Below are 18,094 nucleotides of genomic sequence, written 5' to 3'. Positions count from 1 at the left end.
GCTTTATCTAATAGTAGCCTGCACCGCCTTGAGCTATGTGGTTTGGATCAGAGAGAATGTCAACAAAGATTAAAACATGGAGAGAATGAACAACAAACCAAACTGGATGGCAGTAAAGAGGGCAGGCTGCAGTCTGTTTCCTCTGACATGCATCTGATTTTTCTTAGGAAGGCACATCAAGTTATTTTCCATTTGGAAATGTTACTATGACCATTTGCTACTCTTTTTCCCTCCAGGAAACTGTTTATGACAAAGATCAAGCATGCGTGCATACCATCTCTGGTTCAAAGAATAAAATAAAAATCTTACCAGTCACCACCACAGTGTTGGAATTTGAACCCATGAAATCCATGCTCCAAAAGGTGGAATTTTGTTGCTGTTCAGTTCCAAACAGTATTATAATTCAGGTATCTGTGGTAAACGTCACTTGGGGCACCTTTTTTTTTTCCAACTGTGATAGTATGGCTTCACATGACAGGGGTGATTTGTGACTCATGAAACTTTTAAAGCAAAAATGATTACGTCTCTGTTAAAGATAGAAGACTGGCTGACTGGGACTACCCCAAACTCATTCCTTTCCCAGGCTCAGAATATTTAGGAAGAGGAAAAGCTTAAAGTAATTTCTTAGAAAATAGCCAGCAATATTTTTCATTACTTGTTTATGTGCAAGTAAACAGAAAATTAATTGAATCAGTTTTATCATATCTCTGTGGGTATTCTGTTTTTAGCAGTTGTAATTCACTTTAATGTTGAGGAATGACAACTACAAAAACTTATCTGTCCATTTCCACTGTTCTTGGGCTTTTTCTTATTAACTTAAGCTCAGGGGTAACTCTGCTGTTCCTCTTTGCAGCACTTTTCTGATTTACTACTCTCGATCTTTATCTCAAGCTTGTTATGAAAGAGTCCAAGCACTGTACACTTTTCAAACCAAACACCAACGGGAAAATGTGCGCATTTGCTAACCCGAAACATTTACTTGGTAATATCCTTTAACAGGCAACATGTTAGAAAATCTCACTCCAACTTGCAAGGTCAGAGGAACTCTAGAAGCTGGGTTATAGCTTGCTGAAACTGGTGAGTTTAATAGCTGGTCTGTCTTCATTAAAGTGGAGCCCGAGAGCCAATGGCGGGGGGCCTGAAATCAAAACATATGCACATTGTCACTGCCCAAAACAAAAGCATATGCAAGTTCTCTTGGGAATTATAACTATGTGGGCAGAGGGTTTCACTGGGTCTTGTTTTGAGTAGGAAGTGTGTGTGTGTGAGAGGGAGAGAGGGAGGGGAGAAATAAGCTAAGAATAGAAAGCCACTATATTATCTCAAGAGAGCTGGTAATTGTGAGACCTTAGGGAAAAAAAGAAAAATCTCTGAAGAAACCCCTTGGGTTGGGTGGTGGCTGAATGAGGCTTGGAGCTATGATCTGTGTCTGTCATTTAAATTGTCCTGTGCCGAGACACAAAAAAAAGTGTGGATTCTTTTTTAAAAGACTCTGATTCCACCATCCATTTCTTCCCCTAACACAACTTGAAGAATTAACTTCTGTTGGCTGCTGGGGCTGAAGGAGCTTCTAATACAGGAAAGAGAGCTTTCTGCAACTTTAAATAAGGTGAAATCTGCCACTGGCAACACTGAATTACTTTTAAAATCCTGCAGTCCTTCATAATCCTATGTCAATCCAGATTTTTATCCATTAATTTTTCTGCTTGACCAGTCATTAAAACCCTTTCTATGATTCTGAAGAAGGCAATGATAAACCAGACTTCTCATAGTTAGTTTTGAATTGTGCTTTTTTTTTTTTTTTTTTCTTTTCCTCCCCGAAAAAAATCTAAGTACAGGGTGGTCTAATGAACAAAGAATTTGTAAGGAATAAGGCAAGATTTAAGGTCTATAGTTGCTTAATTAATTTCCAGAGTGAGACTTTCTATTTTCTTTGGGACATGAGAGCTGCTTTATACATACATATATATATATGAAGGGTGTTGCTTGAATGCTGTAAAATATTAGGTATTTCATTAGATATTCTTCCAGAGGGGAGATATAAGTCTATAAGTTCCATGCACTCTCAAACAACTGATATGATCTGTTTGGAATGTAGTACTAGTTTTTAAAATTTTTACAGCTGGTAAAAGGGAGTAGAAAAAAAATACAGAGTAGCGAAGACTAATTCACTAAGCCTTTATGAAGAAGTTGATGGAATTTTGGAAGGGGGAGAAGTATTGTCTTCAGTAGTTAAGTTAGTCCATTTTCATAAGCAGATGTTTGCTGAATTGGAAGTAAAGATTCTGAGACCTTTCCAGTGTTGGTAAACGTTTGTACAAGTGTGGGAGAAATGCTAGTGGTTTAAATAAACCAGGAATTTGACAGAGACCACTGAAATTAATTTTTGCACTGATTTAATTGATTGCTCATGTTCCCAAGCTTTGTGTGTATAATAGTATACTTGGAGGAATAATGCATTTATTGCAGTTGAGCCACACAGTAAAAACAAGAATAGAAAAAATTGAATTAGGCTGTACTCAGAGATTATTCAGAAATGAAACCTTTTCTTTCCTCTAACATTTCTTCAGCTGAAGTTGAAGCCACTCTTGAAGTTTTTGTTAATGTTTGATTATAGCTTTTATATTAGCACTCCCATGTGTATCTGTGCCCAAAACAATGGATTTGAGGGTCACTGGATATTTGAGGTCTGTGCAAATTAATCTCCCCATCCATAATTAAGAATCCAAGCCCTTGCTATTTGAGGGCAAGTCACAGACACAGCTGACTCAGCTAAACACTGCTTGTTTTTATTCCTGCTACACACAGGTGTGATTGGCACGGCACTCATCTTGAGGTAGGGAAGAAATGGAAGGAACTCAACTATGAAAATCCTGGTTATCACCTTGAATATTTTTCTGCACAGTTGTCTGATGCTTTCAAAAATTGTTTGAACTGCTGAGTAAGAGAAAAATATATTTTCTGCAAATGCATTCTGACCACACCGCAGAGCCGGCAGCACACTGCTTGAGTAGCTTTTCAGTAGATGGCAAGAACAGAATATGGCCCTTCATTTGGAAACAGCTCTTTAATTTTTATCTCTTTTATTATTACTTATATATATTTCTTTTATTTCTTGTTATTGGCAGGCACTGACCAGTGTTTTAAACTGCAAAGTGGAAGTGTTTAATATATTCCAATTTTTATCTCAGCTGTTCAACACTTAATGAGAGGGGGGAGAAATAAAGCTGTTATGCTATTTAACACTAAACTATAATGGGACTTTAAATAGAAATTTCAGGACCTAACACCCCATATTTCTTTTCCCTTCTAATAAAAATAAATGGTCCTCAGGAAAGACTGAAGCCGGTCTTTATGTGCATAGAAGGCAGCGTCACAAAAAGAGAGGATACAAACATTTCAGTGTCAAGCTCACTGTTCCCTGTGGAATGAGGCCTCTTCTACAACAAAATCCATAGAAATGGTAAATGGAACAATATAATGGCTGTTTCACTCGGGGCTTTTTTTTACAGAGACACCTTCCACTACCCCTGGTTGCACCAAACCCCATCCAGCCTGGCCCTGAACATTTCCAGGGATGGAGCAGTCACAGATTTCTCTGGGCAAGCTGCACCAATGTCTGTTTCTGCATAGAAACTGTCATGTATCTTATGTTGTTTATTGATTTTAATTCTTGGGCAATTGAATCCATTGGTATATACCTATTGCTCAGCACTGGTGGAAAAAATTGCAACTGAATAGGAGTTGAATGTAGCCAAGCTGCTGGGTGGCTGTTACAATATCAGTTCTGGTCTTCTTCCAGTATTATCAAAACTAATGGCTGTGTATAAATTGGTTTTTAAAATTAATTTTTTGTTTATAATGGAGAGAAAGGATTTAGCAGGGCACATTCAACCCATGATCAACAAGTTGCCTTTTTCAGGTGTCATTTACCTGCACAAAAAGACTCCGCGAGCAGAATGCACACAATTTAATTAACTATTTATCAGCTAATATGCAAAATAGCTAGAACTAACAGATTGCTCAGCTGAATAGTAACATGCTTACCACTGCTGATAAGAAAATGGGTGAGTTTTAGCTGGCCAGGAAGTTTCTAACAGGCTGGGGAAAGTCGGTCTTTGACATTTATTGATATTGGCTGATCCTCACCATTAGAGTTATCATCACGTTTTCTGGTTGATTGTTTTGGGTTTTTTTTTTTTTTTCTTCTTTTGTATCTTTTCTCTTGAATCTTTTATCAGCTAACTATTGTCATCCCACCAACAGCACTTGCGTGGTTTCAGCTTCCTGTCTTTCCTGCTTCATCAAACCAGACCTTGGCCCACAGCAGGGCTTCAGAGACCTGGAATGTACAAAGCTTCAAGGGATCATGAGCACGTGCTGAAATCACTTTGTCCTGTACAGGAAAAAACCCAACAAAACCCCCCAATGAATTTACTGTCAGTTTTAAAGCATTTGAAAGGAAGGGAAATGCTAAGGAGTTTTTGGTCGCTGTGCTGACAGGCAATGGAGTCCCTATTGAGTCGGGTCTCCAGATCACAGCAGCGTACCTGGGCGCTCAAAGTGCAAAGGTGAGTTTATTTCTTTGCAAATGCACTGTTATTTCCATGTACTTTAGACCTTTATGACTTTGATGCTTGTATCTGTTATTTTAAATAAAACTGGGTGACAGTACTATGGGGGTATGAAGGCTGCCCTGAGTCACCTCCTGAATTCTGCTTTTAATTTTGACAACTGTGTATTGGTTTTAGCCCCTGTACCTCAGTTTTATGGTTTGTGGTAATGAACGGCAGGCAGCTGCTTAGGTTTTCCAAAAGCCTCTTTCAGCTTAACAGTGGTCACTGCAGAACGCTATAAAAATGTTACTTTTGTACTTATTTTCCCCTCCTAAGCCTTTTGCCTCATGCCAGCCGCGTTAACACAAACTGCCGCTAGGTTTATGGTTTGTCGTTCTGTGCCTTTTAAATAAGCAATTTGGGATTTTTGTCGGAGTTTGGTGAGTTCAGACGCAGCGTGGGCCGGCCCTCTCCCAAGGCCGTGCCTCGATGGCGGGGGCTGAGGCCGTTTCCTGAGCCTGTGGGCATTCCCCGAGCCCGCAGCCAGCCTCCCCTCGCCTCTCCGGGCACGGTCCCCGCTGCTCCCCGCATTCCTCCATCCTCTGCCCCCTCAGCCGCCATCCCGGGGCCCGGCACGGCGCCGCGGCTCCCCGCCTTCCTCAGCCGCCATCCCGGCCCGCCCGCCCTCAGGGCTGCCCGCGCCGCCCCGCAGGAAGTGATGGCGGCCGAGGGAGGAGGAAGAGCCGCGGGTAAGAGCGAGGAGGCGGCTCGGGGTGGCCACGGGCCGCCGAGACGCCGCGAATCACTCGGGGCTTTCCAGGGAACCTCTGCCCGGAGCCCGCGGCCGTGCCCCGGTGGGCCCGGGCCCCTCACGGCCGCGCTGCCGGCAGCGCCTGAGGGAGGCGGAGAGCCCGAGCCCTGCGCTCAGGGTCACCCGGAGCAGGTGCTGCAGGGTTTATTTTCCCATTTCCCGGCGTACAGGTGACTTTTCCAGGTGTTCGGCTGGTCCAAGCCTGCCCAGAGAGAGCCGGCCTGGTGGTTCCTGCCCGCAGGGGATGCCGGGGAGAGGATGGTCCCCGAACTCGTGTTTGCATTGCGTGTTTGCGGTCTCGGCACGGTTGGATGAGTCAAGACTTCGGTAGATCTCAAGTACTTAGCCATTAAGGAGCATTGGGATCACTGCGTAAAAATACCCATTTTCAAAGGCACCGTCGGCAGTTGTTTACTCAAACTGAGCAAAAACCAGAGTTTAGCAAGAGCAGCAGGGTTTAGCAGGAACAAAAGGAACAGTAAACACGTTGGTTCTTGACCATACAAAAATAGTTAGTTGGACTGTTTGGTGTTGAGGTGAGATCTAAAAGGCTTTGTATATTTCAGAGTAGTACAAAGTATAATATACAAATATATTACTGTATACATACACTATATGTACCCATCCTTTAAAAAGTATTCATTAAAACTTTTCTTTGCTATTGATGAGGTGGCTGGAAAAACAAGCACGTGGATATAGAGGATGAACTTTGTGAAAAAAGCCACTCTCCCCTCCTCTCCTTTCAGCAGGAGTTGATTTGCTGGTGTTTGTGGCAGTGGATGAAGGGCTGCTCTGCCCAGCAGAACTCAGCCCTTCAGTACCTGGTGGACTTAGAGTGCTTTGAAATGAACATTCAGTGTCAGTTCCCAAATGGCCAAGCTCCCAGTGCTTGGTAAGGGACGTGATTTTAGCATAGATTGATCTTCTGCACATGCTCCACCATGGATTTCCAGAGGAGTCTGGCATGTGCAGTGTTCTGGGTTTGTGTTTGACTAGGAGGACTTCCAAGAATCTCTGTTCATGCACTTGTTTGGATAAGGGCCCATTGCATCACCTCAGTTAACTTTTGCACTGCTTTCCCTCCTGCTCTGTTTTTATACTCTTCCTTCTTAATTTGTCACGCTAGCAGGTAAATGGAGAGAAAGTGAATTTATTTTCTGAAACACATTTTAAGTTGCTGCCATTTATCTAAAGCACCTACTTCATCCCCTTCAGTAAAATAATGATGTTGTTCATTAGTTCCTCTAGCTGCTCATGGCTAAATGCACTGCAGTCAGATAGCTCTGTTTTTCCCCTCCTATCAACCACTTATGGAAGTAAAACATTTGTAATAATGTCTTTATTTTTTTTTGGGGGGGGGGGGGGGGGGGCAGGGTGAGGAAAGGGAACACTGTCAGTTCTACTGATGTTCTTAAATAAAATATCTCTAGATGAACAGAACTTGGGTTTTTGTGTCCAGGGAAGCATTGTTGTGTTGGGCAGTTCAATTAATGTCTACATTTTCCCCTGACTTTTTCATTACTCTGAGACTGAATGTCTAGAATAGTTGTTCTTCCATCCCCCTTCCTCTTTTGGGATAGCTGATGTTGTTTTTAGGCGTTGACTGAGTTTTGGTGTAATTATTTAATTGCATAGATCTGTGTTTAAAGTAGTTACGGAGCAGTTGGCAGTAAGCAAGTTGAGTATGCAGTACACTTTCAGAGCACATAGAATCAGCCATTAGCTCTTGTGCAAATATTGCTTTTCAGTTTGTGCTGTGTTGTAATTGAGACGCTACAACTCGGTCTTGATGGCTGTCCTTGTAACTGTTTTTCACAGGGAAAGATTGTTTACACTTCCAAGTTTCTAAGCCCCTTTCCGAGTCCCAGACAAACCTCGGTGTTGAGAAGCAGACCAGCTGTTGACCTAGAACTTGAGGCTCTTGTTTTAAATTCACCCTTCTTGCAAATTCATTTTGATTATAGAACGTGGTGAAAGTCAGATTTGTATGTGTTAACCACCTAACAGAAACAGTGAGCAACCACGTATATGCAGCTCTGGAGCCTGAGAAATAGTTAGTGGATGAGAAACCTGTATATCTAGTTTAGCAATTGCATTAATGAAGCCTTAAATTTCCATCTGTCTCTCTAGGAAGATGGAAATCTCCCTGCCCTCCATTAAATCCATGTTAATCAGTTTAGAGGAAGGAGGTAAACAGCCTGGAAGGTGGAAACACAAAATTCAGGTAGCATATAGGCACTATCAGGAATGCGGCCTCTGCATCTAAAAAAACTTCTCAGAGCTCTAAGATGAGACTGATTAACAACCAAACTCCTACAGTGGAACTAAAATCTCATGTATGGAACAGATAGAATTTTACTCAGACTGTGTGTACGTAAGAGGTAAGGGCTGCCATAACATTGCCACAGCTAAGGCAAGTTGTTGAAGCCTGGCTGTCTTTAACATAAATATGTAGTTATGGTCTAGAAAGAAAAGAAATCAGGAAACAAATCCTAAATACTTCCCTCAAAGGCCAACTACAGCCCAAATCCCTGCAAACAAACCAGAGTCCCTTTCCATAGCAGCATTTCAGTGAACACACTCCTTCCCTTGAGGGGAAGTTTGGGAAAACAAACAGCACAGGAGAAAGTCTGGCCGGTTTCAATTTGCAAGTGGGAGGTGTGCAGGCATTATGGCTGTGAGTGTGTTATAGGAACCTACGTGATGAGGCTGGTATGTATTTGCCACATTGTGTAAAGGTTGCATACTGAGAGACTTCCAAACGCCTCGCCTGGCAATTCCCAGCTCTGGCATGTTATCTTTGCAGAGTGATTGGCAGACCCTCAGGTCGCACGTATCTGGAGGAAACTGTGTCCTGCTCAGTTACCCGGAGGTCTGTGGATGCTTAAAAACGTTGTGTTTGTAACCTTTGAAACTGCTGTCTGGTGGCTGGGCTTTATAGTATTACTGACAACAGATGGCAAATGGCTCCGCTGATGTAATTCTTGCTGGTGTTTCATTCCTGTGAAGTTGCACAGTTTCAAAATCTCAGAAAGCGCCTCCATATTTTTCCTGTGTAGCGATTTCAAGCCAAACGAAATAAAAACATTTTCTATTATTCAGATTCCCATGGTGTCATGTGACATTGTGGTAATGATTGCCTTGCAGCAGTTTCAGATAAGTGCACGTTTGGTAGCAATTTTAAGGCCTGTGTCCTTTAAGTAATGCTTATTAGTACGTAACAGATGCCGTTTAGAAACATTATGCCTTTTAATAGGCTCTGGTTTTAGCCTGCATGTTCCCATTCCAGGCAGACTGTGGATCAGGCAGGCTTGGAGGTATGCTGTCGTTTATGCAAAGCCTAAGTCAATTTTCTGCTCTGAAGTCGAGCCATGTGTTTTTCCTTGTTTCTTCCATTCTGGTCATAGCTGCCTTGCTGTGTTTTTCCCCCTAGTCATATCTTTGGCTGATTGTCAAGCAATTGCAATCAAAACCTTTTGCATTTTTAACCACCAGCAGTGGTTTCTTTTGTCCTTACAGAAGAGCCTGTGTAAACTGAATTTGAACACACTGAGCCTCACTATCAAGAGCACAGCAAGCACAGAGTTAGCCCTCTGTTGCCAGCCTGTCTTTCCTTCTCTGCCTTTTCCTCCTCCCAAAAGGAGAAAAAGGGAAAAGCAGAGCCATGCTGATTTTGGAGCGCCTTCAAAGACATGTAGAATAGCTGACACAATGGCACAGAGAACCAAGAGCGATGTTTACATATTTCCTCCACTACTGGCAGCTGTTTATTAAAGAAAGTTCTGAGACAGCCTTGTGATAGCTGGTGCAGGTGACGTATTAATTTGCAGCGATGTAATAAATTTAGCAAAGTGGAAATTACTGGGGGAAGGGATGTTGGTTTTTATTTCTTTCCTTTTTTTTCCCCCTTCCTTGCTCCCCCCTGAAATTAATTGCTTTATTTTGAGATTATTCTGGCTGTGCAAATTAGTCCTTGCAAGTAATTTGGAGAAAGGCTGCTGGGCTTTCTTAGGCAGACTTATGCTCTCTGCTGGTGGGAGCAGTAGGCCTGTCAGATGCAAAGCATTTGCAACTCAAATTATGTGGTATTTGAAGCTGGTATCTCTGAAAATCCAGACACTTGTCTCGTATTTTCATCGCTGCTTTGTTTGTTTGGGGAATACTGTCCTTTCTGATAGCAAAGCAGGGCTTTGAGGTACTCCTGGTGTGCCACATACTCTGTAGTTCGTGTGAGGTGATGTTATGGGCTGTGTGTGGTGTAACTTTAGGTTTCTCACACTTCCTTTGGGTGATGGTAGCAGTGGGGAAATGTATTTGATGTGGTACTTAAATCCTAGCCCTGGTGCCAGGTTGTGTGTGTTTCAGTAATAACTTTTAATTATTCAAACACAGCCATTTTCTGAGAGTGTCCTGTCAGTCCGTCTGGCTTCTCCCCATGGGATGAATTCATCTCCATTCTAGACCATTTGTCAAACTCAGTTGTCATTTCCTGCCATTTCACTATTCCTTGTTTATCACAATGGGAGTCATTGTTTTCCTCCTTTCCCTCAAGTTACAGGATGACTTTGGACAAATGCATCCTCCTTTCTACCTTCCATCTTTGTAAAGGATTGAATTGCCACCATATGCATTTGCACTTGTGATTTGTAAAAGAACTACTGCTGTTCACAGGATCTTTCCTGCCATTTTCCTTTCTAATCTGCCTCTTTCCAGTTGTTCTGGAAAACTTGTGTATTTCATTTTGTTTAGGGCATAGACAAATAATTAAGTTGACAAATTTAAGAGTTGTTGTTGTTGTTGGTTTTTTTTTTTTCTTTTTTTTCTTCCATATACAAGAAAAGACAAGTTTGATGCCAGAGCAGCTGTGGCTGCCCCATCCCTGGAAGTGCCCAAGGCCAGGTTGGATGGGGCTTGGAGCAACCTGGACTGGTGGAAGCTGTTCCTGACCATGGTAGGGAATTGATGATCTTTCAGGTCAGGTCCCTTCCCACCTGAACCATTTTATGATTCCAAAATCCATACCTCAGCCTTCAGTAGTCAAAGTTAGACTTTCTGAGGAACACTTCTGTCCATTTTTTGATTGTATGAAAACCAGTATTTATTAAGAACTTGATGCTGATGTTCACAAGCTCAGAGGTATTAGCAGCAATCCCACTCAGTTGATAGAATTTCCCTGGAAAACCTGATGTGAGCATGAACCTTAAAGCCTTAAATAATGACAATCCTGAATCACCCTTTTCTCCAGCGCTGCATTTTCCCCTGAATTATTCCATAAGCTGCCTCTTCCTTTTTTACATCTAAGCTCTGTGAAAAACAAAGTTAAATGTGCAGAGAAGTATGAATTCTGGTATGTCATAGCTACAGCTGGTAGCACTTCCATGGTTTAACAGTATGCTGCAGTTTTTATTTGTAAAATCTGTTTCTAGGCTGTAATACCTCAGCTTTTTTCAATTACATTGGGTTAAAACTTTGTGCTAAACATGCCAGTCCAGATGTGCATTGTGTGTGTAATAGGACAGGGGTAGCCTGTTTACACAGGTGTATTTTAGTTCATTTGTACTATGAGTTGGATGTGGCTTTATATTTGTAAGAGTCATGCTGCTAAAGATCCATCTAAGGAAAAATAGATATAGTTGGAACCTATTTGCTGGAACTTTGATTATGGGAGTAGTGCAGGTTAGAGTGGAGGAAGTATCCCTTCAGTATTGCACTCAACCTTATGTGATTCCCCTCAAGATGCACTTGCTTTTCTAGCCTTCAAAACATTTTAATTAATGTGGTTTCAGCTAAGTATTTTTATTAAAAAAGCTAACTAATTAAGTCAATTGTTTAATTTCCTCATCTATTTTTTTTTCCATTTCAAAAATTTTGGATTACCTTAAGTTTTGGGTAATGAAAACCACATATTTTACAGACCTGGTAACAGAAGGTTCCGAAGGCTTTCAGAGCTCATGGAAGTGTGTGAAAATTGAAGGTGTTTTTCTCATCTACGTCCAGCTAGATATATGAGTATACCTAAAGCTTTTTCCTTCTCTTTTCTGAAATCACTAGTAAAAATACGTTTGTGGGAATGGCACGGCTGGTGGGATGGCAGACTGTGTTTTGCAGGCTTAGGATTTGGTTTGCCTTCCATTTGAGTGACAAAATTTGTCATAATGACATGTATAGCTAAACTCATCTATGTAATCAAACAGGTTTCTTGTTTGGGAGTGGGATTAGGATTATTTTCCCCCCTCTGCCTTCAGTTATTGATTCCACAGTTGAAGATTATTTACAGACAGAAACTTCTATTTAGTTTGTCTCCTGAAGCCCTTCTGGCCATTTGAGTTGTGATAGAATAGTAAGTGATAAATGAATGGAATTTTAGGATGGAAACCTACAAATCCTGAATATTCCAAGAGTTCTTGTTCTATTAGAAATGGGGAAAAGCAGAGCAGTGGGAAGGACATTGTTTTCATGGGTGATGGGCAGCACGTGCTGCAGAGCTGCCTTGCTGTGCTGATCAGATCCCACACCATGGCGTTCACCCGCTGGCTCTGCTGCCACCGCACGCTGTTATGATACTGCAGTTTCACTTACACCAGAATTTGGGCTTTTCACATGTATTTGCTCGGTTAAATTCAGGATGTGAGAGTAAGGTTCTGCGTGTACTCCCAGGAGCATGCCAAAGACCTCTTCCTTCCTTTGAAAGGTTAAACAAATACGGTTGTCTAACAAAAGCCACATGCCTGGAGTTGTTCAGGCTCATGGGAAGGGAAGGAGAAGTGTTGATGTGAAGCCCTGCTGTTTATCACAGAGCTCCTGCTCCTGTGAGAGGGTGAGGGACAGCACTTCAGTCATGTGTGTATGGTTCAGAAGGGCAAAAAAAGTAGTTATTCAGTCCTAGATACTGTCCTGGGTGTGCTTCTGTAGTAGGGCAGTGACAGGCCATGGAGAACTGAGAACAATTTATGTTATGTGACTTCTTGGTCTTATTACATAGTGACTTCAGAGGCACTGATAAGGAAAGCATCACACCCTTTTGAAGTGGTAGATAAGACATACGCTTAGCCGATAAGGAACCAGTCAGAAGATGCAGTGATTTGTTAGGGGCCACAAAAACCCACCTGTGTTAAGAATAAATCTTAGGAGCTCTAGTCTCAGTTGTATGGTTTAATCACAACAACATTCCCTCCTAAATACTAACGATATACTGTCATTTTGCTTTGGTGCATGTTTGTCTCATATTGCGGAGTGGTTTTTGGTTTAAAAAGAAAAAAATGGAAAATACTTCTTGGACAAAACCCCTCAGAATATCATCAAAAGCACTTAAAACCTGTTGAAGTTGTTTTTTTGGTGGTGGGGTTTTTTTTGTTATTGTGAAATATATTGGCATGAAAATAAAGCCAATAAACAAAGCCAGTGCTGCTATTGCAAGCATTAGTGGCAAAACAGAATTAAAAAATAATGAAACTTGAAAATTAGAAATGTTAAGTTCTTTTTATCCCTCTTGTTCCTATACCACTAGAAATATGACCGAGGTATTTTTCATGTTTTAAAATGTAAAATTATGCACAAATTTGCACAAATGTACAAAATCTAGACACAAGTCCTGTGGTGACTGATGGCTCTTCTGTAAACATACAGTTCTTAATGGATGCATGTAGTATCCTTCTCTGTGTTTGTAGAACATGAAAAAGTAGTTGTAGGATAAATGATTAATTCACTTCAGACATAACACTTTTCATGCTTCATCTACGGTGTGGTTGATGTATTTTGCTTTACAATCTGGCTGCATCCTAAATGCCCTTACTCTGAAATGGGCATTTCAACAAGTCTGACTTTCCTGGAAGGACCGGCAATATCTCAGTGCATCTTAATCAAGCTGATGATGTGTCCAATCTGGGGAAAAAAAAAAAACCTGCATCACCAACTTTCTGGCTTAAGGGAGCAGTATTAATTTGCTGCAAGTGAATGCAGGAATAGAAGACTCTCAACAATGAAAGCAAATGTTCCCCATCTCTGGAAGTGTCCAAGGTTGTGTTGGACGGGGCTTGGAGCAACCTGCTCTAGTGGAAGGTGTTCTGCCCATGGCAGAGGGTTGGAATGAGATGATCTGTACAGTCACTTTCCACCCCAACCATTCCGTGGTTCTAGGAAATATCTCTTTAGTAAATTGTGTATTGGCTTCATGGTCAAAAATAACTTCGTAAAGAAACTTCAGAATATCTGATTAGATGGAAGTATGTCCTTTACCTTTGGACATTACCATAGTCTTTAGTTTCACTTGTGGAATTTCACATATGACTGTGTGCACCATGTGTTTTCTCTTGTATTGAGAATAAATTCTTTTGCACATGGAAAAATATTTCCTGCTTACAGTAACTGATCGAATTAAATCTTGCTGAATCTGTAATGATGGGGGTCTGTCTCTAATTCATCAAACTCAGTTCTAGTTTAGGGTAGAATATTGTCTCCCATGTTGTGATTGCGTCATTGTACCTGATGCAGAACATGTGTGTGCTGATGAGATATATATGAATTCCCACATATTAATATTTTTGGGTCCTAAGTGAAGTAAAATTTGTCATTTAAGGAGGATATTTGTCATCAAGGAGGATATTTGTCCACTTGATGGAACCCCCATGAAATTCAGTTTTCTCTTCTGGAGGAGACAAGGGGTAGAATAGCAGTGGGAGTAGAAAAAGCTGAGTTTAGGGGTCTAGACTGAAACAGAGGCCTTGGTTTATTCCTTTTTGGCAGAGTTGGAGAATGTTTTAGGCTGAGGTTTTGGAGGGTGGAATCTCCTAAAGAAGACTTGAGTTGTATGGGCAGTGCCTGCTGGAATTTATTGCTGGTTTTAGCTGTAGCTTTTCACTTTAAAAAATCAAATTCTTAGTGCAAATTGATGACAGATCACCAGAGTGAGAGGAGATGTACTTGCACATCCTCGCTTGAGAATGTGGCCCAGACTGCTCCATGGAAACAAAAGAGAGAAAGCAGATGCGCTGCTAGTTTTTGCTTTAAAATCTATTCTGCATGCCTGAAATGGAAATGTGCTCATTGGGTTTCTCATTTATTTGTCTCTAGATAATTTTTCCCTGTGGAATTGCAGAGCTTCCATGTCCTTAGTCCTGAAAAGTTGGTGCCCTGAGGAAGACAGAGGCTGGTACCTGTCTGCTGCACCGTCCACCTCGAGGGTGCCTTGACCTTGTTTAGCAGCTTTGGCTGTTTAAGATGTCAGCCCCCATGTCAGGAATCCCTCTGGTGCTGGAGGCCTCCCGTTCTAAATTTACTCTCCTGGTTTATGGTCGCTGCTCTGTGGCTGCAGCAGGAGGCCCCTTTTGTGGCTCGGGTAACCCTTTGTGCACAGAGCCCCTCACAGGAGCTGCTGGCAACGTCCTGGCAGGCTGGCTGCCACCATGTGCTCCTTTGTTGCAGCTAGGTGAGATCAAATTCAAATAAAATCCTGTAATTCAATTAGGTCAAAAAGGCTGTCCTTGGAACATCATAATTTTGATATCCCAAGATGCTGATTGGGCCTAGGATGAAGTACTCCTGGGAGAACTGCGCTGCTTTTATTCTAAAGCAAAGTTAGATTATTTTGCATTTGATTTAGCAATGTTTATAACATCCTGGTAGCCAGCAATAATTATGGCTTTAGTTAAATGCCTAGTAACAATAGTTATGGATAGACTTTGAGAGCTTTTTCTTGTGCCTGTATATAAAAGAAGCGTAAAAGAGATGTATACAGCAGGGCAAATGTTATTTTGTCACTTTATACTGGGAAAAACTGGGAAACACTTTAGTTAACATAAAAAGAAATTCAGACAAGTGTTTTTTGCCCTGCCTACGGCAGCTGAGCAGAGTGAGTAGTGTGTGCATGTGTGAGCACATTTTGAGGGGATGTTCACAAAAGCCAGTCTTAGCACTACCGACTTCTTGAGGCCATTCCAGAGTACCTAAAGTGACACTTCTGTTCCGTGTTTTTTCTAGAGGAACCTCACTCTCTCTTACCCCCTCAACATTATTTTTCTTCACAAGAAATTTTTTGATTCCACTTTTATTGGAACGTGTGCTCCTAACTCACTTGGGCCTTTTCAGTGCATTCCACAGGAAAGACAAGTTCACTCGAAATCTAAAAGCATTTTTTAAAGGAAAAGATTACTTTTGTGCAAAGCTGTATTGATAGAAAGTTGATCAGAAGTTTCCTCTAATGCCTCATTATTTAATCTGTCACCTTATTTCGTCCTTCAAGTGGTCCTTCTTACCTTAGAGTACAAGCATATTGTGTAGCAGAAAGTTAATTGCTTTGTTCAGTGAGGAGAAAACATGACTGTGCTGTTAAGTTGCATTGGCTGCACGGTGGCACGAAGGAGCGTTGTAAGCAGCACCTCATTAACAGTATTTATTAGCATGGCAAATATTTTTCTTTGTGCTAAACTCAAGTCTTACATGCTGCTCCTCTGTAAAGGATTAATTTACTAGTAAATTTGCTTTTGTGAATTACCAAAGTTTTGAATAATAATCTTTAATTTCTCTCCTGACATAAGTTCTTTGCTTGGTGGTGTTTAAGTTCAGCCTGAGATTTTATAATGTAACTTGTCTTGCAGTGTTGCAATTCTCTTTTCTCTCCCATTTTGTCATATAGAAACATGCTATGAAACTTATTTACAGAGTAGCTTCTCTTCAGCATTCTGAGTACACAGCTTTGCTGCCAAGCCTCGGGATGGATGCTGGTTGCCTACAAAGGGCAGGAAAATAGTGTTTAAAGCATTTTAATTTTCTTATCCTTTTGCTGAGGAATCAGATACTGATCACTGCTGGAGGGAGAGTGGTGGACCATGGGTGAGTAGTCTGACCTGGTACTACAAATCCCATGCTCCTACTTTTACGTGGAAAGGTATCATTTTCAATATGGTACCTACATGATTCACAGTTTGTTAATCTTAGTATAGACAGGTCTTGCACTCTTCCTTGTCTCAGCCATTTAGTTTTCTATCGGTGCAGTTATTTCACATTTGAGTTACCGAGGGAGCTGCCATGTGGGACCTAAACATCATTAAAAAGGGAGGATTCAGAACTAAGATACCAACTGGAGCTGTGGTAGAAGATTTGGTCCTCACTTTAGGGCTTACAAGAATTGAAGGTGTAGCTTGTTAACTGAAAGCCCCTTCAACTGGAGCTATTTCATTCCTGTGATAGGAGAGTGGCCAGACACCATTTGGGTTGCTAACACATCTCCTGTCACGTTCTTTTTCTTGGGCTGGTGATGATCCACCAGACAGTCTGGTTTGTTACATCAGAAGGAGATTATTACTTCTTCAGGAACACCAGGTTGGACTTTGCATTTAGGTAACACGCATCAGATATACGTAATTTTTGTGTGTATGCAATTACCAAATAACCCTCCAGCACTGAGTCACATGGATTCAAACTTATGTTGCATAAAAGATTATGTTACTATTTTGGAAAGTCTTGTGTAGGTAAATTTTTTGCATTATTTCATTGTTGTGAAAGTGCCCAACTGATGTTAGTCAAAAAAGAGAAGTAAAAACTTAATGACAAACAACAGATCATAGGCTGACCCAAAAAGGGGCAGTCTTCCAAGAAAGAATGGAAGCTTTGGAATTCTTTCCCTGTTATGTTTTTGGACAGTGCTAAACTCAGGCTGTATTTTGAAGAATTTTTTTTGCTCTTCTAGCTTTAAAGCAATTTACTTAGACCTAGAGAAATTTGAGACTGTGCTTGTTGAATTTAAAGGAGACAAGTGTGATTTGATGCTGTCATGGTTCTGCTTTGTAAAATTGCATGGTAAATTACATACAGTTAAATAACATACAGGTCTTTACCAGTCTTACTGTTTTAGACTAGGATTGTACAAAAGGCTCTAATGAGATCATTAAGGGCCCAGCCACACCAAGCAGCTGCTGGGGAAACGGAGGTTTTAAGACTTCTTAGATTTCTGATTTAACATATAAAGTAAAAATATCTTGTGTTTTATTTTAATCACAGGTCGACTTTACTTGGTTGATACAATAGCAGGAGATCCAGATGTTCTGCAAGCAGATGCTGAAACATACTATGAAAAACTCTTGAAGAAGTCATTGTCCACTCCTGATGTTTTTTCCATCCCTGGAGGAGGAGAGGTACATGAGAAACATCAGTCTCTCATGCTGCAGATTACTTTGTTGGTTATGCTCATTTCATGATCTGCTAATAGGGGTAGACTGGTGTGGCTGGATTGCAGGTCTCTTAAAATCAGCAAATCATACATTATTTCAAATAATTTGCATGCTGTAAATGAAAGATAAGCTTAAACTCCAAGTCTAAAACCCTCTGAGTGTGGAAGAGGGTTTGAAGTACTTTGGTGAGCTTTGCATCTTGACCTGCCTCCTTACAGGACTGAACTAAAAGCAAATTTTATAGAGATTTATGCCAGGCTGGTGCTCTGTATTCTGCCTCTAGTGTGCACTTTACACAGGCATTGTGATACAGTCTATCTTTTGTTTCCATTCTTTCCAATAGTTTTATTGGTAATTTTGAGTGCGGATTCTCCCGAAGGAATTCTGTTCCTAAGACACCTGGGTGGAACAGAGATGACTGAACAGACCTATTATAATTTTTTACTGCAGTCAACCTATGAAACCTTTAATTCTGGCATTTTGTAGATCATAAAAGATGTGCTGAGGTACCTGTTATTGTACTATCAAAGCAGAAATTGAATTAGTTACAATGACTGTTTGGA

At 41.1% G+C, this 18,094-nt stretch overlaps 2 protein-coding genes across 3 annotated transcripts in view; one reads left to right on the top strand and one right to left on the bottom strand.

Annotated features, from left to right (window-relative positions):
• PGPEP1L (pyroglutamyl-peptidase I like) overlaps positions 1-18,094 on the bottom strand; it is a 28,623-nt gene that overhangs the window by 10,226 nt on the left and 303 nt on the right. Inside the window, exon 1 of one of the 2 annotated variants that reach the window (XM_040077226.1) lies at positions 310-441. The exons of the other annotated variant lie outside the window; for it this stretch is intronic. Within the exon in view, the coding sequence (XP_039933160.1) occupies positions 310-352 (43 nt within the window). The 5' untranslated portion in view covers positions 353-441. Of the gene's footprint in view, positions 1-309; positions 442-18,094 lie in introns of those variants that run through there. 2 annotated transcript variants of the gene reach the window in all.
• The window catches only part of LOC120758680 (protein FAM169B-like), a 36,193-nt gene continuing 23,351 nt past the window's right edge, over positions 5,253-18,094 (top strand). The window contains exons 1-2 of the mRNA XM_040077224.1: positions 5,253-5,305; positions 17,362-17,495. Of these exons, the coding sequence (XP_039933158.1) occupies positions 5,275-5,305; positions 17,362-17,495 (165 nt within the window). The 5' untranslated portion in view covers positions 5,253-5,274. The remainder of the gene's footprint in view (positions 5,306-17,361; positions 17,496-18,094) is intronic.

Source organism: Hirundo rustica, chromosome 13 (assembly GCF_015227805.2).
Source record: "Hirundo rustica isolate bHirRus1 chromosome 13, bHirRus1.pri.v3, whole genome shotgun sequence".
NCBI lineage: Eukaryota > Metazoa > Chordata > Aves > Passeriformes > Hirundinidae > Hirundo > Hirundo rustica.
Note: the sequence above shows the minus strand (reverse complement) of the source record. Positions and strands in the feature narration are given on the sequence as shown.